Source organism: Cariama cristata, unplaced genomic scaffold, assembly GCF_000690535.1.
Source record: "Cariama cristata isolate BGI_N322 unplaced genomic scaffold, ASM69053v1 scaffold10311, whole genome shotgun sequence".
NCBI classification, from domain to species: Eukaryota; Metazoa; Chordata; class Aves; order Cariamiformes; family Cariamidae; genus Cariama; species Cariama cristata.
In genome coordinates, this window is record NW_009598725.1 from 1 (window position 1) to 17,705 (window position 17,705).

Consider the following 17,705-nt stretch of genomic DNA (forward strand, 5'->3'; position numbering starts at 1 on the left):
CACCTGGCCGGGGAGGGCGGAGCATCTCCGGCGCGCACCGCCCTGCCTCACCCCGTCAGGTACCCGCCATTCCCAGCGTGCACCGCGCTCCCTCACGGCGGCGGGCTGACACCGTTCCCGGCGTGCACCGTGCCATCTCACCTGGGCGGGGCGGGGCCGTGACGTTGCTTCCGGTAGCTCCACCAAGGGCCTTTCCTCAGATCGCCTCCCCAGCTCGCAGTGCGGGGCGGCGGCAGCGGTGAGCTTCCCGCCTCCCCTCTCACCCCTTTTCGCCTCCCTTGAGCGAGCATCCCGTACACCGACAGCAGTCAGTGCAGCGTTCACGGAACGGAGAAGACAAAGGTTATGGTTGACCCGTTACATCTCTGTAGGAAATCAAGCCAGTCCTACCAGCCTCTGTCTGTCAGCTGCACGTTAATAGTTGTGGTTGATTTGTTTTGGAAACAAAACGGTGGTGGTACCAAAGTAGCTACAGTCGAGGTGTAGTAGCTCTGGAACATGGACACCTGCTTTTCTGCTGAGACTCATGGATGTTCTGGAGTACATCAGGCAGAAAAGCTCCCCTCAGTGCTATGCAGTGAACAGGAACAGTACTTGCAACACTCGTTTCACAGCAGAAGATGGAAAACCGCAACCGTGCAAAAGTTTTTCTTTCAAAGCACAGCAAGGATTCATTAATGAAACCGACCAAGAGGAAGTGATACCTGAAACAATTTCTATCCATAGCCAGTTAGAGTTGTTTCAGGTCCAAAATTGCTCTCCTTGGGGACAAACCAGCATAAGGGAATAAGAATGCTATCGAATCATAACCCTGTTGCTGCGTGTTTTGCAGGACAGTGGGAAGTTTGCTGTTCGCTCCCTTGCGACAATAACCAACTTCTCGTCCTGTACACCACCGCTGTAAAAGCCCTGTCCCGAGCAATTACTCAGACCTCTTCCCTGCACTAACCTTCCCTCTAATAGCAGAGCTCATCTTAAGACCTGTACTATCCTTCGTAAGAAGCACACAAATTTTCATGGAGCTTATATTTAAACCTTCCTGATGCAGCAGTATTGCCAGGTATCAGTGTTTTTGTCGTGATATGTCTGTGAAAGACTATGCAATTTGAAAACCTGTAGTAGATTCCACCTCACCATCCTTAGGCAGCCAGCAACGCTGCCAAGATAAGGCCTTTGATTCCAGGCCTGCAAAGCACAGCACTTCTTGGGTCGCACTGGGCAGCTTAGCGTCCGAGTTTGGCAGAAGCTGGGGCGCTCAGCATCTTTCCTCAGATTTTCAGTTTAGAGAGGGTCAGCCCTTGACTCGGTAAATGAGGACAATCTACAAAAGCAATTTAACAGCACTGAGTCACTCTTAAAGCCCATTCATCAACACTAGTGCTTCAAAGTGCCTTTTTCTCCCTTTGCTTCTTAAATAAAACAGGGACATTAAATGCAGAAATGACTGCTGATTTCTTGACTTGAATACTGCATTAATGTTAGATTTGCCTTTAACTTACACATCCTATTTAAAATGAAAGCTGACGTTGTAGTTACATGTTTCCTCTATCTCCATATTCAGAATTTTGTTATCATTGGCTGTTCCTTTTAGGTTTCAAGATTTCCTCTAGTCCTTGTAAACACCATAGGAAAGTAATCTCAAACTCAGAAAAAAAGGGCTTTAATCCTCAATCAAAGAGACTGCAGTATCACCAAGTGAGTAACAAAAATATTTGATGTTTATATCTTTGTTTTGAATTTTTTTGCAGGTCGTAATGATCCTGTTTTGAAGCAAGAATAGCAACTAAGTTTAGATGAAGGTTGTTAAATTAACTTTGTAATCACAACTGATAACAGGATGAGAAAAATGGTGCTGCAATTATTGGTTTAAACCTCGAAATTACTCCACATATAGCACCCTCATCTGTACCATCACCCCATCTCACCCACCCAGCTTTGTCTCTGGTCCCATTTCCAATCTTCCCGAGCTCTCCAGGACACACACACATACATGTTGCATTTCTTCTGAAATTCAGGAGCAAATTCAAAGAAATCAGTGGAGTTAACACTGTGTAGCAACAGCACAAGATGACCCCCTCCTATCTTGTGCTATTCGTCACCCTGATCCCTGCCTGATTTGCAGGAATTACATTGGTACATCGGTTCTCTGGCCAGCAGAGGGAAGCAGAAAGATATTTTAAAATAACCATACAGTTTTCCCAGCCTGCACTCCACCGGGTTTCTTTTCAAGTCCAGCCAACTAGCAACAGTACAAGATGACCCCCTCCTATGTCACCCTGATCCCTGCCTGATTTGCAGGAATTACATTGGTACATCGGTTCTCTGGCCAGCAGAGGGAAGCAGAAAGATATTTTAAAATAACCATACAGTTTTCCCAGCCTGCACTCCACCGGGTTTCTTTTCAAGTCCAGCCAACACTCACAGGTGCCCAAGGCCTCCTGGGCTTTCTGGATCCAGCTTTCAAGCTACTTCCTCTGCTGATGGCAAGAGGATGCCCATGGCCCCTGCTGACAGTCTCCTGCTGTCTGGTTACTACACGGTAACCCCAGAACTCTGAAAATTAAGTATATTAAGAATTTCTGAAACTTTGTGTACCGGGTATGTAAAGTAGGTAAATCAAGGAAGTATTTGGCATCTTCCCTCTTTCTTCTTCTGCCTTTGGCATCTTCTCTTTCTTCGCCTTCCTTTGATCTCTTCCTCCTTGCTTATCTCTCCCATCTCAGTGATATCAGGAGTGTATTATCTCAGGATTGAATAACAGCAATCAAGGACGTAAAGGACAAAAGATGAGGGAAAATGATCAAGGTAGAGAAGTTGCTTAAATGCCTTCTGTAGGCGCCATCAGTCTGTCTGGTCAGCTTCCAGGAGTTCCAGATGACCTGATGCTAAGTTCTGACTAAAAGAGAAGAGGCAGAGTCTTAAGGTAGCTTCACAAAGCACTCCCTTCCCTTTGAGAATTTCCTGCTTGAAGGGCAGAGCAGGCAGGAAGCCAAACCACAAGCTACACAAGGGCTTGGCTGATTCTTTCTTAAGCTTTATCCCTAGAGAAAAGTTACTGCACCAGGGAGGGGAAGCATTAGATCCATTAACACTAGAGCGTTTGGGGGTTGCTGATTTAGTTTCCTCCACCAAAAGCACTTGATTGTGTCCTCTTCAGCACAGGCCATTTTGGAGCACGTTCCTTTAGCAGGCTAGTCAGGGATAAATGCCAGTACATGAAGTTTACCTGCTTGTAATTTAGGCAATGTAAAGAGCTTATTTGCTTCTTACTGCCTGACCTAGAATACCTAACAGGTGAGTTGCCCCACTTTTGTAGCTGCCAGTTTACCGCTGTCTCCACACATCTCTACGGGTACCAGAGCACTGGAGTTTGCAAGGTATTTCTGACAGACTTACCTCGCAGCACAGTACCCCCTTATATTACCAGAATATGATTCAAAGCATTCAAAGGGCACAGAGGTGTGCAGTCACTTTAGCAGGAGGTAAATTTCCAAGGGCATGTAGATGTCTAATCTCCAATTACTTTCAACAGCACTGAGGTGATGATGGGCACGCCAAACCCAGAGCTGGATGCACTGGATGGGAGAAGCACTCCGTAGCTGTTTCCCTGACACGTGCTATCCTGGAAGGCACTAATCAAGAACGCGCTGCCAGAGTAGTAACTCCCCTTTCTGGGGCAGGGCTGAGCATGGGACTCCATCCAAGCCTCAGCAGGCTGGTCAGCAGGAGCAGCCAAGCCTGGGCAACACTAGGGAATGGAGCTTGCAGATGCAGTTTTTTATCAGCTGCTTTGGAAACCTGCTGCAATTTTAATAGCCAGTTCTAGCAAATTGGACCAATCTTGCTTTCCTCAGCACAACCCTCTTGTCCAGGGTGGAGAACCTCGAGCACGTGGCACGGCTCCCACGTGGCAGGGCCACGTGGAGATGCAAGCCGAAGATCAAGGCAGTCCAGTGTCTGCTCTGCTTCTTGGCTCTGGGGGCTGATAAAAATTAGCTAGCTCAGGATCCCTACCTGCTCTGTGTCGACAAAGCCCCCAGACCACATCTTCAGAAATCTCCTCCTGCCAGTTTAGCATCCAAGGAGTATCACACAGGGGCTAAACTGAAACATAGCGTAGGTCAGAGCAGCTCTGCTGGAATTCCCAGAGTTGCATCACATACTTCAAATTTTAGTTTGTCCCGAAGCATTTTCCTACAAAGAAAAATATGTGAAAAGATTATTTGTGACCATCTGCGTTATAACTTGGGTGGCATTTTGATAAGGAAGGCCAAATCCACAAGGATTATGTGTGCAAATAACGAGAACTGGAGATGTGGGATCTGATTCCTTGCAATGCTCTTCCAGTTTTAATGGAAGTGGCACATATTTGGGTGTTGTTATTTTTAGCACTGTAGTAGCACTATTACACTTGTCCATGCACGTAGCAAGAAACAGCTCAGCTGCAGTGGAAAAAACAGACTGGTGAAGTGATTTGCCCATGATCTCACTATAAATCAACAGCATCTTCTGCAGTAGACAACACTGCCTGCCCACTCCCACCTGTTCTTCCCTTTAGTCTACTCTTTTGCAAGACCAAGCAGAGCAAGAGCCTCCATTCTTCTACCTGCCAGTTCTGGTTGCTTTTTAAGGGCAAGCGAGTCATTCCAGTGTTGCTGCTGCTATATGGCCATCAGCACAGGCCCTGTCTGGATGTTGGTTTTTTAATCGACCATATAGTTGTCCCATGCAGGCTTCCATTTCCCCACTTTTAACCTTGCATCTGTACTGCTCCTTGATCCTGCAAAAACTTCTACACAGTCAAATCCTTTAATTCAGCCTCGTATCTTTGCATGAGTGGAATAATGCCCAAACTACTTTCTTTTCTCCTCTCAACTGCACATTGCCTTGTTCTTCAATCCCATGCATCCTATTCTCTTTCCCGCTCTGTTATGCACGCGCTATTTCTGGGGGGTGTGTGTGGGTATATCTGATCACTGTCAGAATCCGACTCTGAAATCATCAGATCAGGAACTAAGTCGCTTCCAGGCACTTCCAGAATATTTTCCATTGCTAAGCGGCAGACAAGGCAATCAATGAAGTGCATGTAATGGTAGGATGTTCTTAAAGATGAGGAAGTTCAGCTCTTTCCATCCTACGTACTGGAATAATTTCACATTTATGTTAGGACAAAGCTATTTCTTTCATCTTGTATGGCCCCAGACCTTCCAAGGCCCACTTTTTTTTTCCTAAGATTGGCAGAAGTAGGGCATGCTACCAAGGGCATTCAGCACTTCATGGGACCACATCTGAAAAGCTGGAGGTATCAAGTACGACACAGGCAGGTTTTGATTTATTTGGCTCTATAAATAGAATCCCACCCAGTCGTCTTTTTGAAAAGGCAGAAAGAGAACAGTCAGGAAAGGTGTGGTGACTGCAAATAATGCATTCTGCCCACATGCTGAATTAATTAGGTCCAACTCAGATGTTACAGGTGAGATTTTAGATTTGCTGTGGCTCCCAGTCTATACAAATTGCCATGTAGACAGGAGAGAAATTTGATCGTCCTTATAGTCAGAAATATTCAATTTTCCATGCAACAGGAGACTTGCATGAAAAGGTTATAATTTTGAAACAATGAAGATGTCTACCTCAATGCACAATTACAATTAAAGCATAAAATTTGAGGTGCAAATGATGATTTGGAAAATGATACAGGAAATACAATAATACCATCATTTGTGCTGCTGGTACACCTTTAGCTGGAATCTTACATTTAGTTCTGGCCACCCTAACTCTTAAAAAACTACTACGGCAGAAATAGACTCAATTTAGAAATAAGAGATATGATCATTAGAGTCCCAGTAAAGACTGAAAACACTGAAGATGTTTAATTTAGAGAGAAGGCATATAAGATGGCTTGAAATGCATGTGGGATAATGAAGAAAAATTAGTGACCTTCTCCCATATCATATAAAAGAGAAGGATATCAGCATAAACTTAAAAACCAATAAATTTAAACTTGAAAGAAGCAAGTAATTTTACAAACAATGTTCATTCTCCATTTGTAAACAGGGATGGTAATTTACCATGAAAGCTGTTTGGAGCAACAGATACACAAATAAACAACAAAAAAAATTAATAGTAGCTCATTTGTAGAACTCACAGCCATAACAGCCAGTAAGACCAATTGTAAGCAAGGCTTAAAAGTTGTTTAGATACATATGGACACATATGGACTGCATGGACCATGGCTCTTTTCCAGCATGACTGTTCTCAGAGTTGTTCCTAAAAGAATTGGTGTGTTTTGGTCTACGCTCAGCAGGGATGTACTGGGGAAAGGCGCTGTCCCGTTAGCATCGGTGTGAGCCTGTGCCTGTGTCTCACTGCATTAGCCCCGGCAGAGAGGTAACTGATACAGCTTGGTCAACATGTGTGATGTTTCTCTTGCTAGAATGAAACCCCAGGTCCAGGATTCTGTAGTGTCACTCCTCAGTCTGCCGAGATCAACAGCACCTCATTGTCAAAGAAAGGAACTGGGTTCTTCCCTGCGCTGGTAAGAGGAAGCATTTTATTTCAGACCGATTTCAAAGCTGCTCAAGTTACCTGCTGCCTTTGTATTGACTTCAGTGGACTACGGATCTCGTCTTTAACCAACTCTGTTGACTATGTCTGCAATACCTATTTAGTGTTGTATTGAGGATGTTTCTAAAATCCAGCCAAGAAGGAAAAGGATTTCTCATTGTCAGAGAGTTATAATTAAGGTGGAAGTCCAACAGCTAATCTAAGCTGCTTTTTCATATGCTCTTAGCTTTTAGATTTCGACTAGGGCTTGAAATTTCCTTTGCTCAGCCTCACCCAAGGTGATACTTTTTAATTTTGCATAAACTTTTTCAAGCAAAATTAGCAGAGCTGTTGTTAAGTTACCAAAACGTAAAGAAGGATACACGCACACACACACTTTGTGGACTCATTTAGAATATTGTGCTAAGCTATCTGAAATCCATAGCTAAAGTGAATAACTTCAGGATCCGTTCTCTTTAACAAAAGACGTAAAGGTTGTCTTTAAGGTTTTTTTTGCAAGCTAATGAGCATCTCCACCCCCAAAAAAAAGAAATCAATGAAACTTAGTGCCTGAAAAAGTCACCCTCACCCCCATTTCATCTCATAGAACTTGCAGCCATCAGTTCTGCATAGCCGTTTCTGCTGGTTTTAAAATGCAAAAGGTGATTTGTCCTTAAAAATTATATTCGGTAAATTCCAGGTCTCGGTTACTTCCCAGTTTCTTCCCAGCTCACGTACTGACAGTTTCCTGGCTCCCTCCGTTTCGAGATTCCACGCACTGCATGCAAGAAAATCTCCAGCTATCCAGGTGTGAATGCCTACAAGATCTTTTCAGCCCAAGCAAGGGGAACTCTAGCATGTTTCACGAACCCATCACTAGGAAGACTGAGAAAATCCCCCCTCCAGCACCCAAACAATACAACATAAGTAGGTTTTCAAGGGAGGACAAAGCGGGGGGGTCACAGCTAACGTGTAATGTTTATGAAGTGATATTGGATGTTCCAGAAAACATTGGAACTAGCTGTAACCTACCTCGTTTGGGTACAGCTCTCAGGGTAGCTGCCACAGCCCAGAGCTTTGTGGCAAGTATTTACCTTGTGCCGGATGATTTTGAGGTCTGCGCCACCGTGGGCAGTTTGGCACCAGTATCTAAATGAACGAGCGTGAAGCTAGGTCAGGTTATTTCCACGTTATCTGCTGTCTCACCTCTGACCGCGCTGCAGATGTACCCCAAGCTGTTGTGGACCTTGGGCACACATCGGGCAGTAACCCTTCAATACCAAGGGAGGAAGAACACAGCCCTGACCCTGGGACAGCAGCAACCTCTGTCAAGGCAGGTGAATGTTACGTCTTTAACAGGTACGGGGTTTTGAGGTTCAACCTCAGAGCTGGGAATCAGGTCTGCGTACGCACAACTGATGTAACTGGCTGTGCCCTTCCACTTGCTGTGGAGCGGTGCCAGTTTTTATCAGCTGAGGACCTGGCCTTCAGGTTCAGTTCCTGAACCTCCTGCTGATTCACCCTTGTGTAAGTCGCTTAACTGTTCTGGGCCTGATGCTCCCCACCCATGCCACGGTGACCAGGCTTCGCTGGGGTGTTGTAAGCGTTAGTCCACAGGAATTCAGAGTGTGTTTTGAGATATGGCAGATGTTAACAAAACACAAAGTGTTATTAACAATTATCAGATAGTTTATAATAATATACGCACTGCTAATGGACTTTCCTGTCCCTTCAATGGTGTCGTGCTATAGCTGTTATCACTTTTGGATTGTTTTGTTATTCTTTAGAGAGAATTTTTGTCTTTTTCTGCATTGCAGCCATTTCCTAGTGAGCTGTCCCCTTTTAAACTGCACTTTAATGCAAGATACAACCACTGTGTGGTGAGGCAGAGCACGCTGACTCTTTGTAATATTTGATGACTTTGCATAGCTGTTCAAGACAGAATGAAGACGACACAATTTAATAAGCTTAATTAGCTGCCACTCATCAGCTGAGACATCTTAACTGGCTGCATGCATGTTCTTGAAGCAATTCATGCTTTTATAGTAATTTGATACAGTTTAAACATCAGCAAAGGTGTTTTGAACAAGCATGCCTTACCTCACAATTTGGGTGTGCAAAGAGCACACGTACAGGGTTACCAAGACTCAGCTGACATGGGGTAATCATGTTCGCTCACACAACCTGTACGCTAAGACTGTGAACTTTCTTATAATGACTCACTCCGACTGAGTATCTGCCCCAGCATGTTCTAAGTTGATTAAACTAGTTTGCAGGCCGTAATTATTTTCTATATCATACTATAATGGATTTGCATCATATTATTTTTAACATTGTAAGAATTTGCTTCTGGGAACGGCCTTCTTGAATTAATCACTGACTCATGATTTACTGTAGGAGATAATATCTAACCTACAAGAAGCAGAACAGGAAACTATCTATTTAAAAGACGGCAGTGTTTGATAATCTATGACTATAGACAAAGAGACATCTGAGAAGAAAAAGGCGGACAGATCCTGCAGTGGTCACTGCTCTCACTCAGGCAAAAAGGAACTTTTGTCTAGTAGCTGGAGGATCTGCTTTTGAGGTAGTGACAGCTGAAAATTGATGAATATTGGAGAAAAAATGAGTGAGAAACAAGAAAACAGCGTCCCAAGCTGTCCTCAAAGCCATCTTCAGCTCTGGGACCAAATCCTGTATTAAAATAAAGCCAGTTATAAACTTCACAACTATTGTAGGCATTTCACCAGCTTACTACAGGAAACATAACAAAAAAAACCAGGGGAAAAGTATCAGTCTTTTTGTGTTTGAATCTTTCATGCAGGTGTCTTCTTGCTACCTCCTTACTCTTGTGCTTGAACTGGACTCCTCCACTTACATCACTGAATTAGCCTTGACCATTTGATGTTTTCTCTAACTATAGCCCAATTAGAAAAAGTCCTTTTCAACAGCCAACAATAAAAAGCTTTAAATCCCAGAGCATGTTGCAGGAGGTAAGGTTTCATCCTGGGAATCGGAAGAATCTTTCCTTCGTCCCATTTCACCGGTGATCTGTTCTGTGATTTTGGGTAGCTCCTTTGGCACCATAGTTTTTTTTGACTCTGTAAGGAGAGCAATTCTCACTTGGCATGTGGGGCTCCTTAGGAACTGCGGGTGAAATGTGTTTCTGTGTATATTTTGCAGAAGAGCTACAGCGTGCACCAAGGCAGTGGCTGCAGCAGGTAGCTGAGTGCTCCAGACGAGCAGCGTGACCTGCTCCCCCAGGGACTTTCGGCACCTCTGTCCAAGTTAATTAGCTCGGGGACCGCTAACGGCATAACAACAGTGCTGCACGCTGAGCTTGGTGCAAGCTGCAGGAGGGCACAAGCACTCCAGCAGTTATCTGCAGGCCTGAACGAACTGAAACACAGATCCCTCAAGTCATCCTTAGCTCACAGGCGGCAGCCCACCCTGCAGTCCCAGCAGCGACAGCCACAGAGACGTCTCCTTTTCTCTGTAGCGCTTCCCGGGGCTGCCACGCAGACACCCCTTTGGTATCTTGGCAGTGCCACCTCAAATTCTCTGCCCACTTGGTGACTTGAACAAAACCAGACACTTAGAGCTGACATCAGAGAAGTCTGGAGACAGCAGGTAAACACACAAAGCCACATTTTCTGCAAGAGTTTTAAGACCTCAGCATCTGTGTAAATGCAACCTTTACATGCTGGGCAGTCACAAAGAGAGCTACCTACTACAATTGGTAAGCACTCCCAGATTTTGGCCGTAATACTGCCTACAGCTGTATCATTAGAATCAGTCACAATGGAGACAACTGGATTTTAAATGTGGATTTTCCTTTGTTGGTAATTACCCACAGGTAAAGTCAATTAAAAGGCATTCACAACCCCTTTTTCTTTTTCCGAAACAAACCTCTATGGATTTCTGCAAGCAAAGCAACATTTCTGGCCAGACAGTGTTTACTTCCACAACCACAAGAGGATTAAATTTGGAAAAATTTGGAAAATGGCCTTCCCTACGTACCTGAGCCTTGAGCTGGGAGCAAAGATGTTGCTGGTGATTTTGGTTCTGATCCTCCAGAGTGCAGAGCACCGTCGCACACAAATTCAGGTCACTCGGAGCTTCTTAAAGCATGTTAGATTTAAGCAGGTGTCAGGACGCTACTGAGTCTCCCTTCCAAGAGCTGTGGGTAGGTCCCTTTGAATCTCTACTGAGACAACCAGCCAGAAATCGTGCTGACAGTTTTGAGTAGCTGTAAGGAATCACTAGAACGCCCCACAACTCAGTGTAAATGCCAGAGGCTTCAGGAGAAGCCACGTTAGCGCGTAATGTACCAAGCTCCACAGTACTCGAGCTGCAAAAGAAGTCTACTCCTGGCCCATCGCCTGGTGCGGTTTGAGACCTGGAGCGTGAGCGCATGTAGCTTTGTAGCTTATCTTGCAAGTTATACCTGGTGTGAGTTCTCCTCCTGTTTGTTTGATTCTTTAAAATAGCTAATATGTCCGTTTGTTCCTATGCTCAGGACCAAGTTTAGCGTTGCCTTATCAGTGTCCCTCGAAATAAGCTCTGCCCAGGACAGCACTTTTTAAACCCAGAAGTGATTTCCCCACAGTCCTGTTATACCGGTTCTTTTTCCTTCCATTACATTCACCGACTGATGCGCTCTCCTTCCTCAGTGCCACTGTTGCAGCCTTGTTTGGTATTTACATCCCTTTCCTGTTTGTCTTGTAGGTCACTACGACATCAACAATTCCCTCATCAAGGTGTCTCCCAAGGGTATAACATCTTGCTTCAAGCCAAGGACCTCCCGCCTAGCAAGGACAGACAGATTTACTCCAGAGCCCGCAACCTATCAGCCACATAAACCTACCAAGGAAGCAAAGAAAACTCCCTTCAGGTGAGCCCAGCCTGGAAGACACGCCGCTTTCAGGGGACATAGGAAAATATGTCAGAAAGCAGAGTGATCCCGCAGTGTCCCGCTGTGTCACCTGGTCCAACGGGGCCAGTTATTGCCACAGGTTTACAGGAACTGGCTCAGAGGTGGAAGTGTTACAGTGCTCTGCCTTGGAGGGGAGTGTGGGTTGATAACGCCCTGGAGCAGTGTACCAGAGGTCCCTTTATCAAATGATCTCTCAGACACTTACAAACAGTAATTAAATACTGCACCACCCTTCTGATGCAGGGGTAATTTCTTATCCCCATTGTACAGAGCAAGAAGCCAGAGCACACATGACCTGGACAAAGATCCTTCGTACCCCAGGCAGATTAAGCATCAGGCTGTGTTCCCTTGGCATTGCCAGGGCCTAAGCTCACCCCCCGAGGAACACACGGGGCATAGAGAGTCCACCCTGGGAACCACGGGGCAGGAACGGTGAGGGATGCTCGTGGCTGCACAGCGTCTGAAGGAACCCGATGGGTAAAACCCGGGCATTTCCTCAGGCCCTGCTAAGGCTGGGAATGAGAGCTGGAGAGAGGCTTGTAAACGTCTCGAGTACTTCCTTCAAGCCAGAACTGCCAGTCCCTCCTATTCCATCCTGCTGCTTGTTTCAGAGAGATTAAAAGGCATGAAAGGAAACTCCCTTCTCCCAAGCCCTTCTCCCCCTTGGTGTCCTTATGAGAAGACAAATAAATCTGCCTATCAGCACATTGTTCAAGCAAATTTATTGTCACCATACAGTGATGTTGCCCGGCCTAAGATTAAGATCAACAATAAATTCCTGACCATGGAAAAGAATGAGAACATGAGAAAGCCCACGGCTCTCCTTACCCAGCAGGTGTATCTTTACTACATCTCTCAGCAGTTGTATCTCGTAACAGGGGTTTTGTAAAAAGAGTGGGAAGCTGTAGGCTGGGAGGGAAGCAATGCCAAGTGGCATTTGATAAGGACAGAGGGCTAGAGGAAAGGGCAAATTAACTACGAGGAGAGAAGATCGCCAGTCTGTATTATCAGAAAACACAAAAACACTCCACGCCCAACTGCTGGGGCTAGAGCCTGCTCCCTCTCCTCTTTCAGTCAGTGGGAGAGGATGGGAGGAACTCCCAGTTGGAGTCATTTGGCATCGCTGCCTTGGTTTCAGCGCTATCTTGCCCTGCAGTAGCTGAGCAGCCAGGTCCCTACGGAGGCTGGACCACTGGCAAGTCTTTATTTTACAACAAACAAAGTGGGCTGTCTATGGCATTGCAGTTGGACCCTTTATTCCCCAGATCATTTCCCAAAGATTTTGGCTTTGGAGGATAAAGCATCCGCCTCCCCAGGGCACTTGGCAGAAACCACAGCTTTTATTTCCAGACATAAAACCCCGTCAGTGTGGGACAAGTTCCTCAAATCTCTTTTTCTCCTGATAGGCAGAAATTCTGCGTGACTCTCTCTGCTCCAGCCATCCCACCTTGCAAAAATCCTCCTTTGCCTGGGCCTGGGCAGGACGAGCTTGTGGATTACAAAGGGTCTCCAAAGCGTGACTGCTCGAGCGTTGTGTTTGTCTGAAACACAGGGCGATGGACAGAGCACGGATCACAGGAAGGGTTCCCTGGGCCGGGTGAAAGTAAGAATTGTTCTGAAGTACTTCTCACAACTAGAGATAGCAAACCAGAAATGTGACTGAACGGCACTATTGCCCACTCAAGAAAAAAAAATGAAGCACAGAAATGAGCAGAGCTCACCCGCAAAGGCACGTGGACACCTGAAGACACACGCCATTTCTGAAAGGCAGCTAACTCCGCAGCACATGGCACGTAGGACCTTTTGTGAACTGGGGACAGTAGGTTTATGATGAGCACCAAGTGTCTAAAACCTTATAAGATGAGAGCATAGCGCGTCCCGACACTTTTAGATGGTCTAACATCACCCAAAGGGCCACACAGCAGCAACGTGGCAGAAGCAGCACTGGAGTCCTGACTACCAGCTCTTTGTCCAACCTGCTGGTCCATATTTTACAATATTATTTTTAAAGGCAAGATTAAAAACAGCGTGTTTGTCATGTAAAGGCCATTAAAGCGTCACTGACTGTCAGTGCATTTGACAAACAGGTTCTGTGAGTTCTGGTGCATGTGTAAAACCATCACATCCTTCTGGCTGTTGGTACAACAGACATTTCACCTGCAATATTTTTCTGTTTGATTGGAAGAGAGGAGCCCTTGCAGGGACAGAGGGTCGGGGGGGAAGCGTGCCTCCTTACAGCAGAGGGAGCCTCCATGCTGGAGAGCAGCGTTACAGAGCACCTCAGCACCACCTCCTTGGTTTTGTACCCCTCTGCCTGTCCTCTCCTCCATAGGCTTCACCAGAGCTTTCCTGACGTAAAGCTGAGTAAAATAGGAGAAGAAATACATCCTGCAGCTGGTAATCGGGAAATGCCTGGGGAAGCAGGAGGAGGGACCCACCCTCAGCGAGGAATGGGTTAAACACACCGCCCGGACTTCCAGGGCCATGCCACCAGTCCCTCCAGTCAGGACCAGTGGGCAGCTGCCCGACTCCTGCAGGCAGCGGTCCCAGCTGGAGTTGTTCCTCAACCGGCAAAGGGACAGCTCACACAAGGAACAGTCCCGAATTTTGACCCTGACATTAGCATTGCTGAGAGGGGCAGATGCAGGAGCAAATCCTGCTGCACTCGCCCTGTGCTGAGCCGTTCTTTCCTGTGCGGACACAGAGCTCGTCACGGGGTGGAGGCAGAGCCCAGCTCAGCCTGGGCGGATCGTGTGCCTCAGTGCCCGTTGGCTAATTGTTGCCAGGCGCAAGTAACGTTATTTTTTCAGTTACTCAGACTCCTCTTTCTTACCCTGTTTGTTTCTGCTGAGATTCTGAAGTCCTGCTGGGCGGTTACTGAAGGGCTGGAGGAGCAGCCAAGAGCAAGACCGCTGTTATTTCTAGCGTTTGAACTTACCCAGCCACAGACAGCGAGAGAACACGCCGGTGCCACCAGTCTCTCCAGAGAACCTTGCGGCAGCACAAATGGGGCTTTTCTGGAGCCGTGTCCGGATCGTATCCCAGACTTGCAACGCACTGCGTCGACATGCCAGCGCCCCGAGAGCTGTTCTGCTGACTAAGCTCGGACAAGATCCACAGCCAACGTAAATCAGTCGGGTTCAGTTAAAGGAACAGAGCTAGGCCAGTTTATTCATGCTGAGGATCTGGCCCACAGTCGTTAAGGATGGTTAACAAATTAATTAAAGAGGAAGGGAATGGGCTCGAAATACCTTCTGCAGATGGTGGAGAAACGCCCTCTTCCATTTTCATCAGTCTTTTACACCAATTTGATTAGAAACCCATGCAATGCCATCTCAGTGGATGAAAAGGACAAGGGACCCCATCCCCACAGACACAGCCACCCACGTAGTCCTCGCACTGTTGCTAGAAAAAACCCCCGCATCTCCTTTCCACTTGAGCCTCAAAAGGGGAAGAAAATCCCACTGGATCAAAACTCCCAGTCGTGAGATTAGAGGTGACGCGAGCCCTTTGCCCACAGGAACGCACAATACGTACAGAGCTGTTCCGTATCATACCACCAAGAGCAGAACTACAGCGAGGCCAAACGCTTCACAATTAAATCAGTTCGTGGCCGACATGAAGCAGCAGCTTTATTAAGTGCTGTTGTTGAGCAGCTGCTGATGCCTGGGCTGCGTCGGAGCCAGAGTCTCGGTGTTTCCAGGAACCCTGGGTAATCCCTTGCACCAAAGTCACAGTCAAACGTACAACCAAGACAACTCTCGACATACTAAAGCTAAACCAAAGTCTGTGCACACCAAATGTTAGCACTGAACTCTAATCCGAGGGCCAAGGACACTTTTCAGCTGAAGATACCAGGACATTCACACAGGCTGAGGGTTTTAGCACCCATCTCGCCCATCAGAGGTTCAGTTGTACAAATCCAAGGAACTCCCCAAGGAAACAGGTGAGAAAGCAGAGCGGAGGGGACCCTCGCTGACTTCATTACAGCTTTCCACACTGCGCAACAGGGGCAGACGGAGTTTCACCTTCCTCTCTCTTTGATCCTCTCCGATACCCAACGCAGCGCCAGGGCATCTCCAAACACAAGGTGTGGGTGTCCTAACAAAACACAGGATGCTGTTTTTCCTTTTACAGCGATGGAGAACCACACCACACACCGAGATCCTCAGCTACTTGCTTGATGATGCAAGGAATGAATAAGCATGAATAAAGACATAGAAACTGGGTGTTATTTGTAGAAGTGCAGAGCAGAGCCCTCCACCCAGCACTGGGGATACCAGAGCTCTTGCACAACTCGGCTCTCATGCTGCTGTTTCTCTTTTTTTATGCATCTCTGTCATTGCAGGTGCTTATTTGCCCAGAGCACTCGCGACGGATTCCTTCATCTACAGCTACGGTGGGAGGTGGCTCCCGGCGCTGCGAGCAGCAGAACCCGGACACGAGAGCAGGGCTCCTCAAACAGGAGCTCCGTCAAACTCTGCAGAGCACACGCTAACTCACAGTACGGGCTCCTGTCTCCAGCCTGCTGCTGGTAGCTCAGCAGCTAATTAGCAGTACTTGGTGATCATTAGCTAAAGTTGATTTGAAAGCTTCCAGTTTTGTAGATAATTACTACAATTAATGGGCATTGCAAAAAAACCTCCTCTTGGTGCTGTCATCTGATAAACCAAAGAGAAGACAGGTGCGGGAGACCGACCATGCCCGTGGGGGACGTTACCCTGGTGGGGAGCCCTGGCTTATCAGGGTAGAAATACGGGAGAAGGGCAGCGCTGGCAAATCCCGCGCCTCTGCCGCTTCCTTGCTCTGAGGATGGACGCTTGGGTTTGCCACCCAGGCGCAGCTGGAGCACGATGCCTGTGCAGAACACGTGTCAAACCTCCGCGGCGTGCGTGTGCCCAGACGCCCTCCGCCGCACACCCGCCAGCTACGTTTGACAAACCAGTTGACTTGAGCGTTTCTGACTCGAGTCGGCACAAACCAGCTGCCAACCGTCCAGAGCAGACACCGCTCCAGAGGAAGCTGCTCTCATTTGTCAGCGTGAGCCCTTTGCAAAAGACAAGCGGGTTCATACTTTCACACGACCTTTGTTCGCTCAGAGGTGAATCGCCTTCATCGCTCGTATCTTAATCTTCAAAAGGAACTGGTGGGCTCCGGGCAAAGAGTCAAGAATGCTTTCGCATATTTGGGAGCTCTGCGTTACGCAACCTCTACAGCAACTCGCCTTTGCTGGAAGGGATGAACGATACTGAGCCAGTCAGCAAAACACCCACCCTCGGCAGGGGTGGCAGGGGGTGGTGACTGTGCCTGCTCTTACGCTGGCGTGAATCAACCGGCATTTCCCTGCGCACAGCGGAGTTACCATGATTTAAAACTTGACAAAGTCAAGATTACCCAGAACCTGCACAGAAAGAGCGCCTGGTTCGCCGCCTCCATCCCACGAGCAGGACACCGGGGGGAAGTCATTGGTGCCGTGCAGGCGCGCATAGCTCCAGCCAGGGCAGTGCTCACCCTGCAAAACTTTGGATGGGTTTGTAGCCAGTGTGAAATGGACCACCGTAAAATTCAGCAAAATCCATCACTGTTCTGCTAGGAACCTAAAGTTACAACGCGAGATGATTTTTGCTGTTGTAAATTAGGAGTAACGCTACTAGAGTCAACGGAGTTAGACTAGTGTAACAGAAGAAAATCAGAAGGGTAGTGCTGCGTTTACGCTGGTAGGACGTTAGCCCCAAGATCAGGCTTTTAGGGCAACGAATCAAGCGATGAGAGGTCACCAAAAGCCCGTAACGCTGCGTGCACAAAACCTCCCCCAGTTGCCTGCAGCCCTCCCAAACCTGTCCTGCAGAGCAGAGCAAACCACCTCCGCTACCAGGGGTTTCCCCAAGGCCGCAGCCTCCGCCAGGGCCATTGCAGCTCCTTGGGGAGAGCCCCAGCGCTGCACAGAAACCGAGCGCAAGCCATCGGGGTACTCCCAGCTCCATCCATCTGCCGTTTGTACCGATTCCTTGTGTTCAGGCCTCTCCGAGGGCGTGGAGGACACGGTGCTTCCCCCGACCCACCTACCCCCTTGTGTCTAAGGGGGCCGGGTGCTCCCAGAGGCAGGGGGAAAGCTCCGTTCTTACCTCAGCAGCCAGCGCTTGTCCGCGTGGTCGGGCAGGATGGGTTCACCCTCCCCAGGATGAGCCCACGGAGGCAGCGCTGGCAGGGTGCCCTGTGCGCGGGG

The 17,705-nt window shown here is 47.5% G+C and overlaps 1 protein-coding gene across 1 annotated transcript; it reads left to right on the forward strand.

Moving 5' to 3' along the window:
* Positions 1 to 6,433: 6,433 nt before the first annotated feature.
* Positions 6,434 to 15,977, forward strand: STPG1 (sperm-tail PG-rich repeat containing 1; the record flags this gene model as incomplete). Its single annotated transcript, XM_009709413.1, is given in 7 exon segments — positions 6,434 to 6,535; positions 8,361 to 8,448; positions 11,272 to 11,437; positions 11,750 to 11,911; positions 12,886 to 13,082; positions 15,490 to 15,569; positions 15,828 to 15,977. Coding segments are annotated over 7 exon segments (945 nt in total), but the record flags the coding sequence as incomplete, so codon positions are not given.
* Between the last annotated feature and the right edge of the window lie 1,728 nt (positions 15,978 to 17,705).